Below are 17,369 nucleotides of genomic sequence, written 5' to 3' on the forward strand. Positions count from 1 at the left end.
ACTTGTGATTGATTCAAATCAATCACAACTTTACAATAATTGAATGCAAATCCATCTTATAAAAAAAGTTATGATTGAAATTAAGACGGAGAACTGCAATCAGTCAATCACAGCAGGTTGCGATTGATTGCAGCTTTCTAGAGATTTGTGATTGATTGATTTCTGTCGCAAGTTTCATAAGACAGGGCCCTTGTCACTGCAAGTTACATGGTAATTATCAGAGACTGACAGCTTGTCAAGACTGAAACTTTCATGAAATGCCCCCCCATGTGATTTCTCATATTAAGCACTTGCCCCGAAGTCATCTCATCACAAGCTCGACACTCACGATTAATCATTGTTCATAATAATATAGGGATAATGAAGCTAGACATTGTTTAAAAAAAAGCCCCATTTATAGGGAGTCACACTCCTACGAGTAGTACAGCTCTTGAGTCAAAGAGCCCACGAAGTAGGCACTCAATAAAACAGGTCCAGGTACTGTGTAAAATGGGTCCATGGAACACTTACTAAAGGTAAATACGGTCCATAAGCTCGACACAAGGCAAATAAGGCCTTCGAGCTCGACACTATTTTTGCCATTCAACATGAGAGGAAAGAACTTGCCGCTATTGTCCTTTTATATATGACGGCAGAAAAAACAGTTTACTGTTTTTATTTACTTCGTTATTCCGAAGGTCCGTGAATTCGGAAACAAAGTATGTTCCTTATTCTCTTCGTCTCATTTTCTGATGAATATGCAATATGCGCCTTATTTCATTTTAGGATTGTACGAATCTTTATCTTATTTTCAGATTATGGAGATCTTAGAATAACGAACCTTATTTCATTTTCGAAATTGCGAAACTTCTAATTTACGAACCTTCGGAATGACCCAAGAAATAATGTTCGAATTGACGCACCCTTTCTATCTTTCTGATTAACAAACATGTATTGTATGTAGATTATGGAATGTGTTTGCTTTGCAGTAGCAAACCTTTGGAATATAGCTTATAATGTAATTTTCGGATTAACGAACTTTCGGAATAACGAACATCACCCGTATTCATCTTTGTGAAATAATTGTAAATAGCTGAATTTTAGTCAACTGTATACGAAAATAGCAGGACTTCATCCCGTACTGATATCATGCACTGAAGAATGTGTCATAAAAGAATTGAAGAATGTTGGTGCATGTAAAATATTATACATCGAGTCTTGCTGGAGTGCACCCAAGTTACAAAATACTTTTTTTGTGTATATGGCAGCGTGAAGTATTGTAAAAGATCAATGCAACACTTTTCCTTTGTAGTAGGCCTATACAAAAAAGATTTCAAATCTGCCAAACTAATTTCAATGCAGAAAAGTGATGATAAAACAAATAGAGCCATATCTATTTTGTCCATGATAAATTACATTTTAGAAAAAGGAATCCGAAACAGTATGAACATCTAAATGAACATTCATTACTTACACCCAGAAGATAATTAATCTGGTTTTCGACCCTCCGCTCTATAAATTATTGTATCCTTGATCCTGAACATCTTCTAAACATGAACTCTAAAGATGGTAGAACAGGTGGTGTATTTTTTAATTTTCGGAAAGCTTTTGTCGTAATATCTCATGATAAATTTACGAAAATGTAAGGGGTGGTATAAAGGTACAGAGTATAAATGGTTCCAATCCTTTATTACAGGCAGAATTAAATGTGTGATTTTAGTTGAAGGTAAGTTGAGTGACTCACATGTGGGCCATTTATTTTTTTATTATTTTTTTAAGCACATGATATTTTGTCATAATAATGTCATCGACAATATATAGGTTTACATATTATTGTAAGACAAAAACCAAGGAAGAATTAGAGATCATATTACAATCTTTGTTTGTTATAACAATAAATGCTGTAAAGAAGTTAAATGTACATAAATACTGACAAATCGAAGATTATGACATTTGGCTCTATCAGAAAAACAAGAAATTGTAATATCAGCATCACATGTAACAATTTGACATTGGAAAGTGTATATAAATATATATAAAATATTTCGGTGTTAATCTAGATTGTCTTGTAAGTGAACTTTGTAAGGTAACAGCAAGCATATACATAGAATTAAACATATCTAAATTAGAAAAAATAGATGGACTGACTCTGAAAATAAATGTACTCTAACACTCGTTACCGGTTCCTCAGTGTCAGTGCGCTTTGCTTCCATACTCATGATCTTTGGTGTCCACTTCGGGGAATTTCTACTTCCGCCAGCATAAACTTGCCTAGACTTATTTCTAGGCGTTTAATATTTTTACATTACGCGAACCCACTATTACCTTCATCGTACAGCACGACGACTGGATCTAAAAATATCTGCTAAAACAGCTGACTAGAGTCTATCCTGAGTATTTCTGAATCTACACGTGTACTTACGATGAATAATACACAGAAGCATTTCACATCACAGCTTGCTTGGGGAACCATTGCCTTGTAGTGTAAGTAGCCGGTAGCTATTTGTGTGCATTTTCCATCACAGCGAAGAAAGCCGTGTCCGCCGACAATTGGCTGTTGGGATATTTTGAGAGAGTTGATATTATGATAATTTAACCAATCACTCCATTGGAAGGCCTTAGTTGGCCGGCTGATATCTTTATGACTTCTCAGGGCGAGACATATGCCATCGATCTGTCAAACAGTGAGCTAGAACAATCGACGTTGGATCAGAAAATCGTGCGACCTCTGAGCAGCCGACAGATTGAGCGGAGCTTTCCAGCGCAGAACAACCCGAAAGACAGGGCCGCCATGCAGTTAGCGCAGGGGTCGACAAGCAAGCTACTTCTGTGCTTTACAGGTGTATTTGTCTGCTACTTTTGTTTTGGGATCCTTCAAGAAAGGATGTAAGTATACCAGTTTATCTTCTATGCCTTCTGTACATCCAAGCCGATGATAATTCCCTGGCATTTCGCTGGAGATAAAAAAGAAAAGAGAGAAAGAAAATTATCTTAATAATTACTCGTTCCTTTTTTAAGGGCATGTGTCTATGGTCTATGTAGGTACAACTTGTAGTTGTATAAATCATCACATCAAGTCCAGTAGTGGTTCTATTCTACGTTACATTTTCTGCCTTTCAGTCTCAAGACTCAAGATTGATCTTTGTCTTTGGGTTTGCAGGGATCTTAGAATATTAATAGTAATACTACCTATCGTGGAAATTATTGGTGCAGTGATTATTAATTTATATGTTTTCAAACAGTGTCTCTACTGTATAGTAAAGTGCACAATTGCCATATACCGTACTTAATTCAGCTGAATGTGATGAGTTGGTGGACTAAGTTTACATTTATTGTAGATTTAAATCCCAAGGTGTTTTGAAACGCGTGAGCATACACGTGTAGGCTGTGGTACTTCTGCATGGTAGCTACTGCATTTTAGACTCAATTATACAATGTGCAATAAACATATCATAGAATTGATTTTTTGATATTTTAAAACTTTTTTCTTTAAATTAATTTATACATTAGCCTGACCTGATGCCATGGATTGTGTACAGTGACAGGGCTGTGTATTGTTATTCATACAATGTACTCCTACTTTTCAATCAATGGATATTCTCCTTTTGGATATTCCACTGCATTTATAGCATCACACCGTTGACCCTAACACGTTCGTATCACAATGCCGTAGGGTTAGTAAAAGGTTAGACAGAAAAATTCGTCTGGCCAGAGGAGTTTTTTACTTTTACGACTCTCCTCGGTAGGGGATTCTATGAAGCCAGATGCAGTCTCCACGGAACATATCCCCGATGACAATATGCAGACCGATCTTTCGTTAAAGTAAAAGGGCTGATTCTAGGTCCTACAAGAACATGTAAAATGCACAAGTTTATTGTCTTGTGTGATCCAATCATGCAGGTATATGATACGGAATGTTCAAAAAATGTATTGTGATACTCTTGTCTTAAACAATGATGGAATTAACTTCAATATGATCTCTTCCTTTCTCTTTATTTACATCTTGTTTAATAGCACTAAGAGTTCCTATGGACCCGACGAGGAAAAATTTGAATATTACCTATGCCTGTTGTTTCTACCGTGTGTGTTTAATGCCATCTTTTCCAAAGCAGGTGAGTCAAATAGGCCTATAGGTGTACATTTGTACTTGTACTGTATCATATTTAATTCCAGCCAGACCAGATACTGTGTGAAGTGACACTTGTGCACAGAGACAGGGTTGTGTACAGTTAATTTCATTCTTGCAAGAAAATAAGTGCATGTGCACCCTGGGAAACCTGTGCAAGAATTGGTTTGCAAATGTCTCCCAAAGTTGCTGATGATTGCACAAATCAAATACATGTAATATATATATACTAATTTCCAATGCAGATATATTCATTTAGTTTTAATAGTAAGGCGATGATATTCATAGCTGCTGTACGCTGCACTGTACTTGATGTATAGTGCTTATTATTATCTTTGTCAGGGCAGTGGTGTTGTAGTTTTGTCTGCTTGTCTTTCAACAGTACTTATCACTCAAAAAGTTATATAAAACAAATTTTGATAAAATTATCAGGATAAGTCTGTGGTGTTGAAAGGAAAAAAATGATCAGTTTTTGGTGGTGATTTGCATTATGATCTGGGATTTGCATTATGATCTGGCTGTGGTGTTATCTTGAAAGATGCATGCACAGTTATGTGGCATGAGTAATCCTCTGGCCATGGTTGAAATTTATGCTCTCTGAATACCTCTGTCTGTTTTTGTTTTGTCTGACATGCTTTCTGCGTGGTAAAACAGTTAAAAAAAAGTAAAAAAAACTTTTTTCCAGTACAAGACTTAGGAATTAGTTAGATAATGAATACCATGAGTCGTCTTATTCTTATGCAGTCTGCTCTTAAGTGTGGCATCTTGACAGATCATTCATGTATATTTCCCTGTTGTGTCATACCAGTGCATAATTACAGCTTCCTCATCAGGGAGCTGCAATTCTTATTCAAGGACCAGCCATCATAACTTTTCTCCTTCATCTCCTCTTTCTTGAACCCCGCACCCCCCTCCCCCCTCTCGTATCCGTCCACACCTCCAGTGATACATTTGACAAAGCAAGAAGCGGATCTCACGTCCCCCAGTCTCTATGCAGCCAGCTCAATGACCTACCTGGGAGCCATGGTGGCCAGTAATATGGCTCTCCGCTATGTCAGCTATCCCTTTCAGGTCCTGGGGAAGTCTTGCAAACCAATTCCTGGTGAGTACTTCACAAGTTCTAGATCTGGCTGTGAACCCTTTTTCGCCTCTAAGCATCTCGCAATGTCCACCTTGTTAAGGGAACAGTTAGTCTAATTCATAGGTTTAGACAGATTTGCAGTATTCTGATAGAGATTAGAGTGCAGAGTAGAGTGCTACAAGTGTGATAAAGGGAAAGAAACATTCACACTTCCTCACACTTCCATACACCTCCACCCCATGCACATAGTGCCAGCTACAGGTAGTACAATGTACCAGTTAATCTTAGGTTAACCTAGGGTTAGACAACTAAAACATTTACTGTATAGCAACATTAACCTGTCGCTGTAGGTCATATCTTTCATACAAATAACAGAGAGCAATAGCACCTTCAGCTTTCCTGAATGTCTTCACAGTATGCTGAAACAAGTGGTAGTATGAATCCAGTAGTATCTTACCCAGTGTCACCTTCAAGAGCAAGGTCATAATGTATGCTGACGATACTGTTTTAATATACAGTGCTAAGCATGTAGATGAACTTGAATTTCATCTAAATAAGGATTTAGATCTTGTTAACAACTGGGTACAAGAAAATGGCCTCACACTTAACCCTAGTAAGACACAATTTATGATTTTCGGAACGCCTCAAAAACTAGCTGCTATCCCAAATCCTGTCAACATAAAGCTGGAGAGCCACACACTCTCGCAAGTAAAGTCTTACAAATATCTTGGGGTACACTTAGACCCGGCTCTTAACTGGAAGGAACATGTACATCATACAAGTAAGAAAATAAGTTCCAGATTAAGTCTGATGAGTCGTCTGAAAAAATCCCTACCTCTGAATTCACTAAAATTTCTTGCAAATTCTTTAGTTCTCCCATTGTTTGACTACTGCAGCATCGCTTGGTCAAAATGTCCCTCTACTACGAAAGATATTATTGTGAGACAACACAAACGAATGGCCAGAATAGTCTTAGGGGTAGACACACGTACATCTACTGACTACGTACTAAGTCAACTAAACTGGACCATGATAGAGGATAGGTGGAAGCTTCAAAGGTGCAAACTGGTTTATAGGGCACTAAATGGGGACGCTCCAGAGTACCTGTCACTCTTGTTTCAGAAAGTTTGTAATACACACAACTACCAGACTAGATCAGCAGTCTCTGATGGGCTAATAGTAACTAGAACTCAAACTAATGCTGGGAAACATTTCATACACCGGCGCACTCGAATGGAACAGTTTACCAATAAACTTAAGGCATGCTCCATCTAAACATTCGTTCTCAGCCCAATTTTGGACGGCACTCCACTGTGCCCAAGTATAGTTCTGTTGTTGTTGTTGTTTTTCTGTTTTTTTTTTCTGAGGTAGGGGAAATTTAAGGATATGAGGATGTAATGTGTTGCACAATATGTGTTGCATAATATTTGTTAAAGGGAAGATAAACCCTAAAATCAATGTGGATTGAGTGAAAGCAGCAACATTAGTAGAACGCATCAGTGAAAGTTTGAAGAAAATCGGGCAATCGATGCAAAAGTTATGAATTTTTAAAGTTTTGGTGTTGGAACAGCTGGATGAGGAGACTACTAGAAGTTATGACGTATGAGTGGACAACAATACAAAGAAAATGTGAAGAAAATTTTACAAAAATCCATTTTTCATGAAAATTACAAATTCCGTCAACTTGATACTGACATATCTTCTCTGTTAAGGGTAACAATTATTCCCCCTGCTTTCTGAAAGTGGTTGGTCAAGTGCTCTTTCATAATGCTAGAAAAGTGAATTTTTGTTGAATTTCCTTTATATTTTCTTTGTATTGTTGTCCTCTCATACGTCATAACCTCTAGTAGTCTCCTCATCCAGCGGTTCCAACACCAAAACTTTAAAAATTCATAACTTTTGCATCGATTGTCCGATTTTCCTCAAACTTTCACTGATGTGTTCTACTAATGTTGCTGCTTTCACTCAATCCACATTGCTTTTAGGGTTTACCTTCCCTTTAAATTTTGAGTTTGATATATATCAGTATACAGTATATTAAGATATATACAGATTTGATACTGCAAATTTGATTTTGATTTTGATGTTGGTATTGTATGATTATCATGTGTTTATTTGTATGTATGTGTTCATGCAGGGCCTCCAAGAACAACAGTGTTTAACCCACTGACGGAGCCACCCTGTGAAAATAAAACATATAAATAAATAAACAAATAAATAAATCCTTTCATTAACTCTTGACTTTTTATCTGTTTCTGAAATGGTGATCTACAAGTATCCTGTCATGTGAGTGTGTGGGGGGGGGGGAGGGGGGGAGTGGCTTTGCATGAATTTCATAACTGACTTTCTTTGTAAATCATTTGCAAGTCCCTTGACTGCTTATGGGTACATAAATACAGTATGTCTTACTTTCTGCATTTATCATGCGAGATATGTATTTACTGTCATAATTACCTCTGCCAAGGGAGGAGGTTATGTTTTTGTTACCGTTGGTTTGTGTGTGTATGTGTGTTTGTCCTTGTGCAAAATAACTCAAAAAGTAGTGAACGGATTTGGATGAAACTTACAGGAAAGGTTTAGAATGATACAAGTAACAGATGATCAAATTTTGGTTGTAATCCGAGAATTTTGGGGAAATTTATGAAGGATTTTTGATATTTTGGCAGGTAGGGTCTATGAACTTGGGAGTTCAGGCTGCGCGTATTTGAGGTTTGCATGCTCGCACTAAAGTGCGTTCTCTAGTTTCTACTAGGGCGAGGCGCGCCATGCAGCTGAGGGTTTATGATGTAACAAAGGCTTCTATATTGGGAAATCGGGCGCTTTCAGCACACAATGCTGTAAGTATGTATGGGTGGAAATCACTGAAATCTCTATGGAAGAACAAGATCAAAGGTGGAAATGAGCTGCATGCTTGGCGGAGGTCTGCGCTCTCAGAGTGCTTCTCTACTTTGTTATTAATGTAACTCATGATATGGAACCATGAAGCATACACTTTTGAACATTTATTTTTCATCATTGAAACCCCCCCCCCCCCAAATAAACTGATCTATTGGGTTCAAAGTGGTTTCATGGAATGACCATCATACCCTAAGATGAAGCCCTAATTGGAATGATTTGGATGCATTGGATTATGCCTTGCCGCCATTTCTCTTCCTCCATGATGCAGTTATGATCCTAGGTGTACTTCTTGCCAGAAAGTCTTACCCTCTCATGAAGTATCTGTGTGTCTTGCTGATTGTGTGTGGGGTAGCGACATTTGTCTACAAGGACAAAGGAGGAAAGAAGAATGATGACCACCTTCTGGGAATTGGCGAAATATTAGTGGTAAGTGCTGATGAGTTTTGCTGATAATTTCACAAGCTGACAAATTTCCCTGGACTCGCAAAAAGAAATACATCTCTGATTGAAACCCAGCCTTCAGGCAGTACAAGTGTATGTTGCGGATATATCCAGATTGATGGTCACCTTGAATTCTTTAATCCATTTCATCTGAAGTTGTATACTCCACTTTTATAAACTATTAGTACTATAAAAGCTACAACTACTACAACTATAACTACAACTACAACTACAACTACAACTACAACTACAACTACAACTACAACTACAACTACAACTACAACTACAACTACAACTACAACTACAACTACAACTACAACTACAACTACAACTACAACTACAACTACAACTACAACTACAACTACAACTACAACAACTACTATTACTACTGCTACCCTGCTCTCCCACTACAACTACAACTACAACTACAACTACAACTACAACTACAACAACAACTACTACTACTACTGCTACCCTGCTCTCCCACTACAATGAAGTCTGTGGGATTGACGGTTTTCTTTCATTATATTGAAGATATGTAGGTGATAATTTTGGGACCTAAATTTCAACTTCCTTGTAATGTTACAGTGTTCGTTCAAATGAGAGTGCTCTGTACTGCATTGTACTACATTCATTATTATTGGTGTTGCAAACTATTCTACATAATTATATCTCCTCTCTCACAGCCACTACTTCTATATTCACCATTATTTCTACACTGTACTACCTACTTATAATGTCAAGATTACCTCTGTAATCATCACTGTTTCTTCTAATACCTCTTTTACTTCTACTTCTGCTGTTTAAAAATCACTCCTTCCACTTCTTGCCACTTCTTCCACTACTGCAACGAAGACTTCTAATAATACTTTGTCATGTACCACTTCTGCTCACTATGTGGCTGTGTTCTCACTCTTCCTGCTGTGTTTAAAGGAAACCCAAACCCAAAGAGCAATGTGGATTGAGTGGAAGCAGCAACATTAGTAGAACACATCAGTGAAAGTTTGAGGAAAATCGGACAATCGATGCAAAAGTTATGAACTTTTAAAGTTCTGTTGTTGGAACAGCGGGATGACGAGACTACTAGAGGTTATGACGTATGAGTAGACAACAATATAAATATACAGAAAATGCCACAAAAATTCACTTTTCTAGCATTATGAAAGAGCACTTGACTGGCCGCTTTCAGAAAGCAGGGGGAATAATTGCTACCCATAATATATGTCAGTATCAAGTTGACAGAATTTGTGATTTTCATGAAAAATAATTTTTGTATAAAATTTTCTTTATATTCTCCTTATATTGTGGTCCGCTTATACGTCATAACCTCTAGTAGTCTCCTCATCCAGCGGTTCCAACACTAAAACTTTGAAAATTCATAACTTTTGCATCGATTGTCCGATTTTCCTCAAACTTTTACTGATGTGTTCTACTAATGTTGCTGCTTTCACTCAATTCACATTGCTTTTCGGGTTTGGGTTCCCCTTAATTATTGTTGTTACTAAACTCTGCCACGTTTGCATTTCATACCCAGATTATTTCCTTGACCTGTGATGGATTGACGGGTGCCATTCAGGAGAAAATGAGGGGACGTTTCCAGACCAGGCCTCACCCAATGATGTTCAACATGAACATGTGGTCTATACTCTACTTGGGAGTTGGTGAGCAAATGATTAGTTGCTTAGCAAGTAGTGCCATCAATATAGATGCCTGTACAACATCATCGTTTAACGTTGAGTGTTCTGACCTCAGTGAATATTGTCATTGAAGTAGTGTATCACATACATGTGTTCAGTGTATACCACAATACAATGCTGAAAGTGTTTGTACCCAGTAAAGCATGATAGGTGGAATATCAATGTTATCGTAAAACTTGCTCAGAATGATTGATTTTTTAAATGCAGTAAACATGAATTATTTAAACCAGTTTTGTTTGTGTTTTTTGCTCTCTTTTTCTTGTCTCTTTTACAGCTATAGTGGTTACTGGAGAAGTCTTTGAATTTATTCCTTTCCTTTTCCGCCATCCATCAGTGCTTCTTGACATAGTTTTCTTTGGATTGACAAGTGCGATTGGACAGGTGAGTTTGACAAAGAGACTTTACCTGGAAATTCTATTCCATGTTCAAATTCAAACTGACTTTAATTGCACTTAATTGAAACAGAAAAACGACTACAATTTGACTGAAAATAATTGATTTAGTGGACTTTATAGTGTTCACATGATATTGTAAAGTGGTGATATTAGATGAGGTGCTGATGTCATGTGCCACACATATTCTTGTACTAGATCAATTACAGAAATGTTATGATAGCCATTTTGTTTAGGACAGGGGTATAATCACCAGCTTCTAAACTTCCTACAGAAAATGATAAATATAATCATTTAAAGATGTGAAGCAAAGGACCAATTGTGTTGTCTTTTTTTGTATCAACCAATCAGATCAGTTGGTGAGTTTTGTGGTGATGAGATTGCCTCATCTGTTTATTTAGCTAGCCTGTTTTTAAAGGCCCTGTTATCATATAATAATAAAAATGAATAAATTTGTGTGTTCATTGTTTCTGAAAAAGATTACAATTAGGCCTATGTAATCTGAAGTGATATGAAGAATTTATGGATTATGCAATATATACATGTGCTGTAACCTAGACATTTTGATTTTTCTTAGATATGTCTTGGCATATCACTTTCCAGTGAACTGTAATGATAAAAATGATGTTATTTATTTTTTTTCTACCATCCTCCGCAATGCTCAATTATTTGGCCATGTTGTAAGTGTACCGTAATTGTACATTATGTTATTTTTCTTGGTAAATGTGTCTACAATGTATTTCGTGATGTACGTTATTATATGTGTAGGGCCTCTGAGAATAACAGTGTTTAGCCACTGACAGAGCTACCCTACTGAAACAAAACAAATAAATAAATAAATAAATAAATAAATTTACATAATATGCAATTGCAACCAGTGCTACTGTTGCTTGCAGGCATGTGTAGCTTCAAATTTAGTTAGCATTAATCCCCCCCCCCCCCATTTTAACAAACTTTCATTGTGTTTGTTTGTTTTTTCTCCAATCCATGCAAGTGAACTATAATGTTTAATGGAGTTCACTCTGTGCAAAATTAATATCCTGATTATAAACTTATATCTTAACGTTATCATTAAGTGACATGAAGCACACTTGAAAGAAAAAGGAAATGAAACCAGAATGTAACAACAGACTGTGATAACTTGCTTATACATGTATAACTCTTTTGATTAGGTGTGGCTTTCATATCTTGCAATTATGTTTTTTTCACCAATGTTGATGATTGAAATGATTTCCCAAGGCAAAATTGATAGTTTAATATTTAGGAATGCAGCATAACCACAAGTTATTAGTGCATGCAAACAAAGGGGTCAGTTCACACAAGTAAATCAAATGATAAAAAATGCAGTCTTTGTCACAAAGAATGTAAATAAAGGAGAGCTAAAGGAGCTGGTATGTGGTGGCTGTGGGTATGACATGAAATCATGCCATGATAGCTATGTAGTATTTGGATGAAATGTACAGCCAATGCTCCATGTAGCTGAACATAAAGTTCTTGTATTTTTTTTTGCACCCCCCCCCCCCCTCCTGCAGCATTTTATCTTTGAGACTGTGTCCACCTTTGGTCCTCTCACCTGTTCCATCATCACGACGACGCGGAAATTCTTTACCATCCTCGGCTCCGTCATCATTTTTGCCAACCCGATGTCATCGCGGCAGTGGATAGGGGTGGTGCTCGTCTTCACTGGTCTTGGGTTGGACAGTGTCTTTGGGAAGAGCAAGCCAAAGCCAAAGAGCTAGAAACCAGTGCAAATGTTTCTGCATGTTTTTGTTTTGTTTTTTATATTTATACACCAGACTATACTCCATTTCAGGAATGCAGACTTGCTAATATCTGATAAGTCCTAACTAAAGATCTCCTCAAGGGGCTGAATTGGCTCTGCAGGACAAGGATCACACCAGATTGCATGTGAAATGGGTCTGTATTGGTATGGTTGTGTGAAGGTATTAGGTGTCAATGCACAAAATTTGGTCTATCAGGTAGATGTCCGCTGTTCACAATTTCTTGGCCACAAGTCAGGGTGCAGCAATGCTACATGCCCTCTTGACAAGGGCAAATAATACTCACGGTTAGGCAAGTGTGGAGAAATGAATGGACACGTGCCTGTTTGGAGTATTGTAAGGGGTCCTTGCCCAAGTGACCATTGGGGCAAGTGGGAGAAAGATTTTATGTAATGCCCTACGGCGGTGTGAGAGCGAGTGTGTGATCTTTTGTTCCACCACTGGGTGTCTTTGACAGACAAAAAGATTGTACAGAGGAACAGGCCTACATTTGAAATATTTGCTACAAATTTGCACTTGTGCATCTATCTGGTCTCATTCACTGACTGGTATGTCTAGCTCATCCAACCTGTACAATGTATCGGATTCCGATACACTAAGAAATCTATGTTTGTAAAGTTTTGTCGGCTGTGAGTTGAAAAGAAACAGAAACATCAGCAAAGAGTTGAATAGTTTAATGCAATCATTTGAGAAAGTCATGCTCATATCAGTATCACAGAGTCATAGAAATTTTTGTCTTAATGGCTGTGATGTTGCCAGCAAAGGCCAGCTTGTATGTTCTGAAGAGATCATTACTCTTGAAACACATTGGCTTCATATTTTAGATCTACTTCTGGCAAAGGCATTCAGTTCCTGTAAGGCATTTTGAGATCAGAGGGAGAAAGGAACATCCTTCGTACAAAGCCAAAAGAGTGTTCAGCCATTTTGTCTGTCTGTGTATGAATCAAGTGAAGAATACTGTGTGTGAGGTATCACAGTCAGTTATGTGTGCAGGCAATCATTCTGGTGTTCCCACAAGAATGAAATGATCATTAATTTACCAAGGTCTTCACAGACATGTGCTTCTTTTTGTTGTGATTCCCTTTTTTTCCCCTGTTGTTATCTGTCTTTTTCAGTGTTCAAAGCAAAATTTTATATGGAATGGATCTTTAAAGCAATATTCTTGTCAGAGCCCTTCTTGTATGAATAATCATGATGTCTGTCTGATTAGGAATAAAGGCAAAGTTTTACAATATTTTCCTTGCCATTCTTTGTAAAAAAAGAAAAGAATTACATGTATATCAGGGTTTGAAAATGCTGGTATGAATACTGTACATTGAATTAATGTAGTTGCAACCCAGAGATAAGATATGTTGCATTGAGCAAGTGCACAAGTAGCAGTCCCAATGTGGGTGAATGCATATTTTTTTGGGGAACCTTACTAAACCAAGAGGGAGAAAGGTTTCTCTTCAGCAACTCGGTCTCTAGTTGCACAACCTCAGTCTTCTTTTTGGAGTGTGAATGTTCTAGGTATGTCTTTCAAGAAGAACTATACAGCCCGATTTAGATGATGTGTCAAGTACATGTATGCAAATGTGCTGACTGTATTTGTAACACAGAGTATATGATATTGTACCCTCTATATCATCAAGCTTTCTTCCTTTTTTTTAGGACTCTCAGTATCGGTAATCTATGTGCTTGTGGTGGGCTGCACAGTTTTGATTTCTCAAAGAAAATAAGAGAGAAGACTTTGTTTTGCTGGTTGAGTAGGGGGCATTGCTTAGTTGTGCTTACTTTGTCAGGAAGTATTACCTCAAAATATCTATATGTATGCTGATCACAAGTCAAATCATTTGGCAAGTCTATGAGTAAAATGCGCCTTAATTAAATGCATGAAGTTGGTTGACAACCCTCCACATGAATTAAGTGTATCCACAAATTTGAACAATGTGATGGATGCAAGCAGGAGATAAGTGCAATTGATTTCCTGGTAGTGTAGACAAAATTACTGAATACTTAATCCAGCATTATACTGTATGGTACATTATCATTTTTTCTTTGTTTTTAAAAGATGACTGCTTTAATAGTTAGACAGCAAGAATAGCCAGTAACATGAATGGGAAGATATCAATCATACCTAGTTCTTGATTTCGATTTTTTTCTCTCTGTCAAAATTGTTTGCCATTTTTCAGTTGCTTAGAGATAAAATATCTAGTGTATGTAGCTTCAATTTGCTTAATACGAGATGTAAACAATGTATTTATTTACAGATACCCAAGTGCTACGTCTAACCATTGAATTGCAGAAATGATGATCACACAAAGAACAACTCTTTACACCTCAGTTATGCTGAACAGAATTAAATAAAGCTTTATTACCTTCAGGGTCCGTGTCTGCTCATTGCTCTGTTTTGTGGAGTTTGAAGGACATTTACTGCAAGTAACTGATATGAAAATGAAGATGACTTAAAACATTCATCTTCTGCTGTTCATTAAATCAAAACGCACAAAATGATTTATATGACTGGCATGTTACAATTACACAACCCAAATGCATCATCGAATTTACAGAACCGCAAATAATCATTTTTTAAAAGATGATTTCAATAACTCAATACATTGTGTATGTAAATGCATTACTCAAAACTTAGTGGTCCCCGACAGTGAAGGAACTGGAACTAAAATACAGTGTAGTACATGTATAAACAAACTACAAGTGCAATTCAAATGATGTTGCTCCCTGTAGATGTAAGCCCTACAGAAGGACATGCAGGTTTTCTGACCTGAACTACTCTACCAAGAGTTGCATTGAAGACACACACACACACACACACACACACACACACACACACACACACACACACACACACACACACACACACACACATATGTATCTTGTATATATATACATATATACAGTATATATACAGTATATATATATATATATATATATATATATATATATATATACTGATTATATATATATATATATATATATATATATACTGAAACATGATTTGTTTCTTTTTCCTTTCTTGCTGCCAATTCCGTCCCAAAGTCGCCTGTCAAGTAAACAAAACCTACTTGCCTTCCAAAATCGCTTGACAAGCAATCAAGAAAGAAAGAAGAATAGGAAGAAGAAGAAGAAGAAGAAGAAGAGGCCCTCACAGTTTTAGGTGCTGCTTCTCTACCAACATCGGGTGACAAGCGAAAAACAAAAACAAACAAAACAAAATAAAAAACACCTCAAAATGTCAGACCCTGCATTTTTCTACAAAGAAGTAGGGAGGGGGCAAAAAGTAAAGACGGTACATTTTATAAGTATATTCTGCACAAACGTGCCTCCCCCCCCCCTTGCGCCCTTATAAACCGCCCACCTGTGCAATACCTCAGATTTAGCAAGCACAAGAAAGAAAGAAAGAAAGAAAAGAAACATCTGTGATCTAGATTTATTTGTGACAGTCTAACTGGGCTTGTAGCTTCACCGCCAATATTGTAATTACCAACAAAATATACATACTTCAATGAGGCCCTTAGCTAGGATTTTCAAGGGGTTGGGGCGGTGAATGCGTATAATGGGTGAAGAAAATGGACCTTTGATTACTGTGGCACATTTTTTTTTTTTTTTTTTTTGGGGGGGGGGGGATTGTAACCCCCACGTTTGATGGCATACCATATTAGTTACAAAATTTTCACCCCACCATCAAAAAGGATGAAAAAACGAATATTCAAGTGATGTGAAATCGTTTTGTCTGTCGCTCTTTGACCTGCGTGTGTGTCTCTCATTGTGCAGTGAAGTTTATGGAGGTGGAACAAAAGGGGAGGATGTGGGAAGGCTAGGGGTGTCCCCCTTCCACATGTGGGAGCTTCGCAAGTTTAGAATTGAAATTGAACGATCAGGTGCACACTTTGATGGAAATGTTTACAAATGTTTTCGGGTCAAAAAGTTAGAAAATTTCTATTAAGAGACAATGTGAGTGGAACAATAAAACTGCCACCTCTCGATCGTGTAATAACGGCTAAATCGCGGCATCTGTCATCTTTTGGAATTCACTGATACGTCTTTTCACTATAGTAGGGCCTGTGATATACAAATTTCCGGATATTCCAGCAAAAGCTTAAAGCGTGCGCCAGTTCGTTGAATTTCAATTCTAAAAATGCAAAAGCTCCCTTTTTGTCGATTCGCACGCCTCCATAAGGTTTCCGAGGAGTATACATTGTATATAGGGATCCATTGACCATATTCGATTTTGGTCCTCCGGAGATTTTTCCAGTCTCCAGCAGATCTCGGAAATGTCTCCGTGACGTATCCGCGACATTGTGAAGAATCGCATCGCCATTCGTTCTTTCCAAGAACAGTAAGGAGCTGGAATTCCCTGTCGTCTGAAATTGTTGCATAGCCATCTGTGAGAGCATTCCGTAACCGACTAATGGTTGATCATAGTGGCTAGTCATTTTCTTCAAATTTATTATGTGCTTGTATTAATATCTGTAAATACTGTCTGCAAGAATCTTCAAGAATCTTCAGCCTATTGAAGGAGGCAGAATAAACCGGAAGAAGAAGAAGAAGAAGAAGAAGAAGAAGAAGTCACCATGGCTACCGATGCCTTGTGAAGACGTCATGGCGACATACGAGGAGACGTCTTCGCGACTTCCATGAAGGCATCACAATTACGTGTCCCAAATCTGAAACAGCTGGTAGGCCTATCGCCTGGACTATTCAGAAAAAGTTTTAATTATGTCTGACATTGTGAAGATGTTGCACATTTTTATACATTTGAGATAGAGTCCATGTATTAAAGAGGTGTCATGGTATATAATTTGGTTCAGATGGGGATTCTGATTTGAACGTTTTGCGAGATAATTGGAAACCACTTTTGAACTAGTAAAGGGCATACAATTCTGTAAGAGAATTCAACATTTATGGATCAGTCTTAAATGAAATGGTATATCTGAGATATCCAAAAACAAAGTAAAACAAAGTGGTTCATATAGT

At 37.4% G+C, this 17,369-nt stretch overlaps 1 protein-coding gene across 1 annotated transcript; it reads left to right on the forward strand.

Annotated features, from left to right (window-relative positions):
• Positions 1-2,479: 2,479 nt before the first annotated feature.
• On the forward strand, positions 2,480-14,753 carry LOC139712299 (solute carrier family 35 member B1-like). The gene is made up of 7 exons (XM_071624138.1): positions 2,480-2,865; positions 3,994-4,091; positions 5,049-5,207; positions 8,353-8,510; positions 10,060-10,186; positions 10,497-10,603; positions 12,147-14,753. Exons 1-7 carry the CDS (start codon positions 2,621-2,623, stop codon positions 12,351-12,353), a joined length of 1,101 nt encoding a protein of 366 aa, XP_071480239.1. The 5' UTR covers positions 2,480-2,620; the 3' UTR covers positions 12,354-14,753.
• The last annotated feature ends 2,616 nt before the right edge of the window (positions 14,754-17,369 follow it).

The sequence above is a fragment of the Diadema antillarum genome, unplaced genomic scaffold, assembly GCF_040938485.1.
Source record: "Diadema antillarum isolate AM-2024a unplaced genomic scaffold, OU_Dant_1.0 seq00001788_RagTag, whole genome shotgun sequence".
Classification (NCBI taxonomy): domain Eukaryota; kingdom Metazoa; phylum Echinodermata; class Echinoidea; order Diadematoida; family Diadematidae; genus Diadema; species Diadema antillarum.

Coding starts and splice junctions, on each gene's coding strand:
- LOC139712299 (XM_071624138.1), top strand. CDS start 2,621: ATGACTTCTCAGGGCGAGACATATGCCATCGATCTGTCAAACAGTGAG. Junction 2,866..3,993: donor GGGATCCTTCAAGAAAGGAT/GTAAGTATACCA, acceptor CTTGTTTAATAG/CACTAAGAGTTCCTATGGAC. Junction 10,604..12,146: donor TGACAAGTGCGATTGGACAG/GTGAGTTTGACA, acceptor CCCCTCCTGCAG/CATTTTATCTTTGAGACTGT.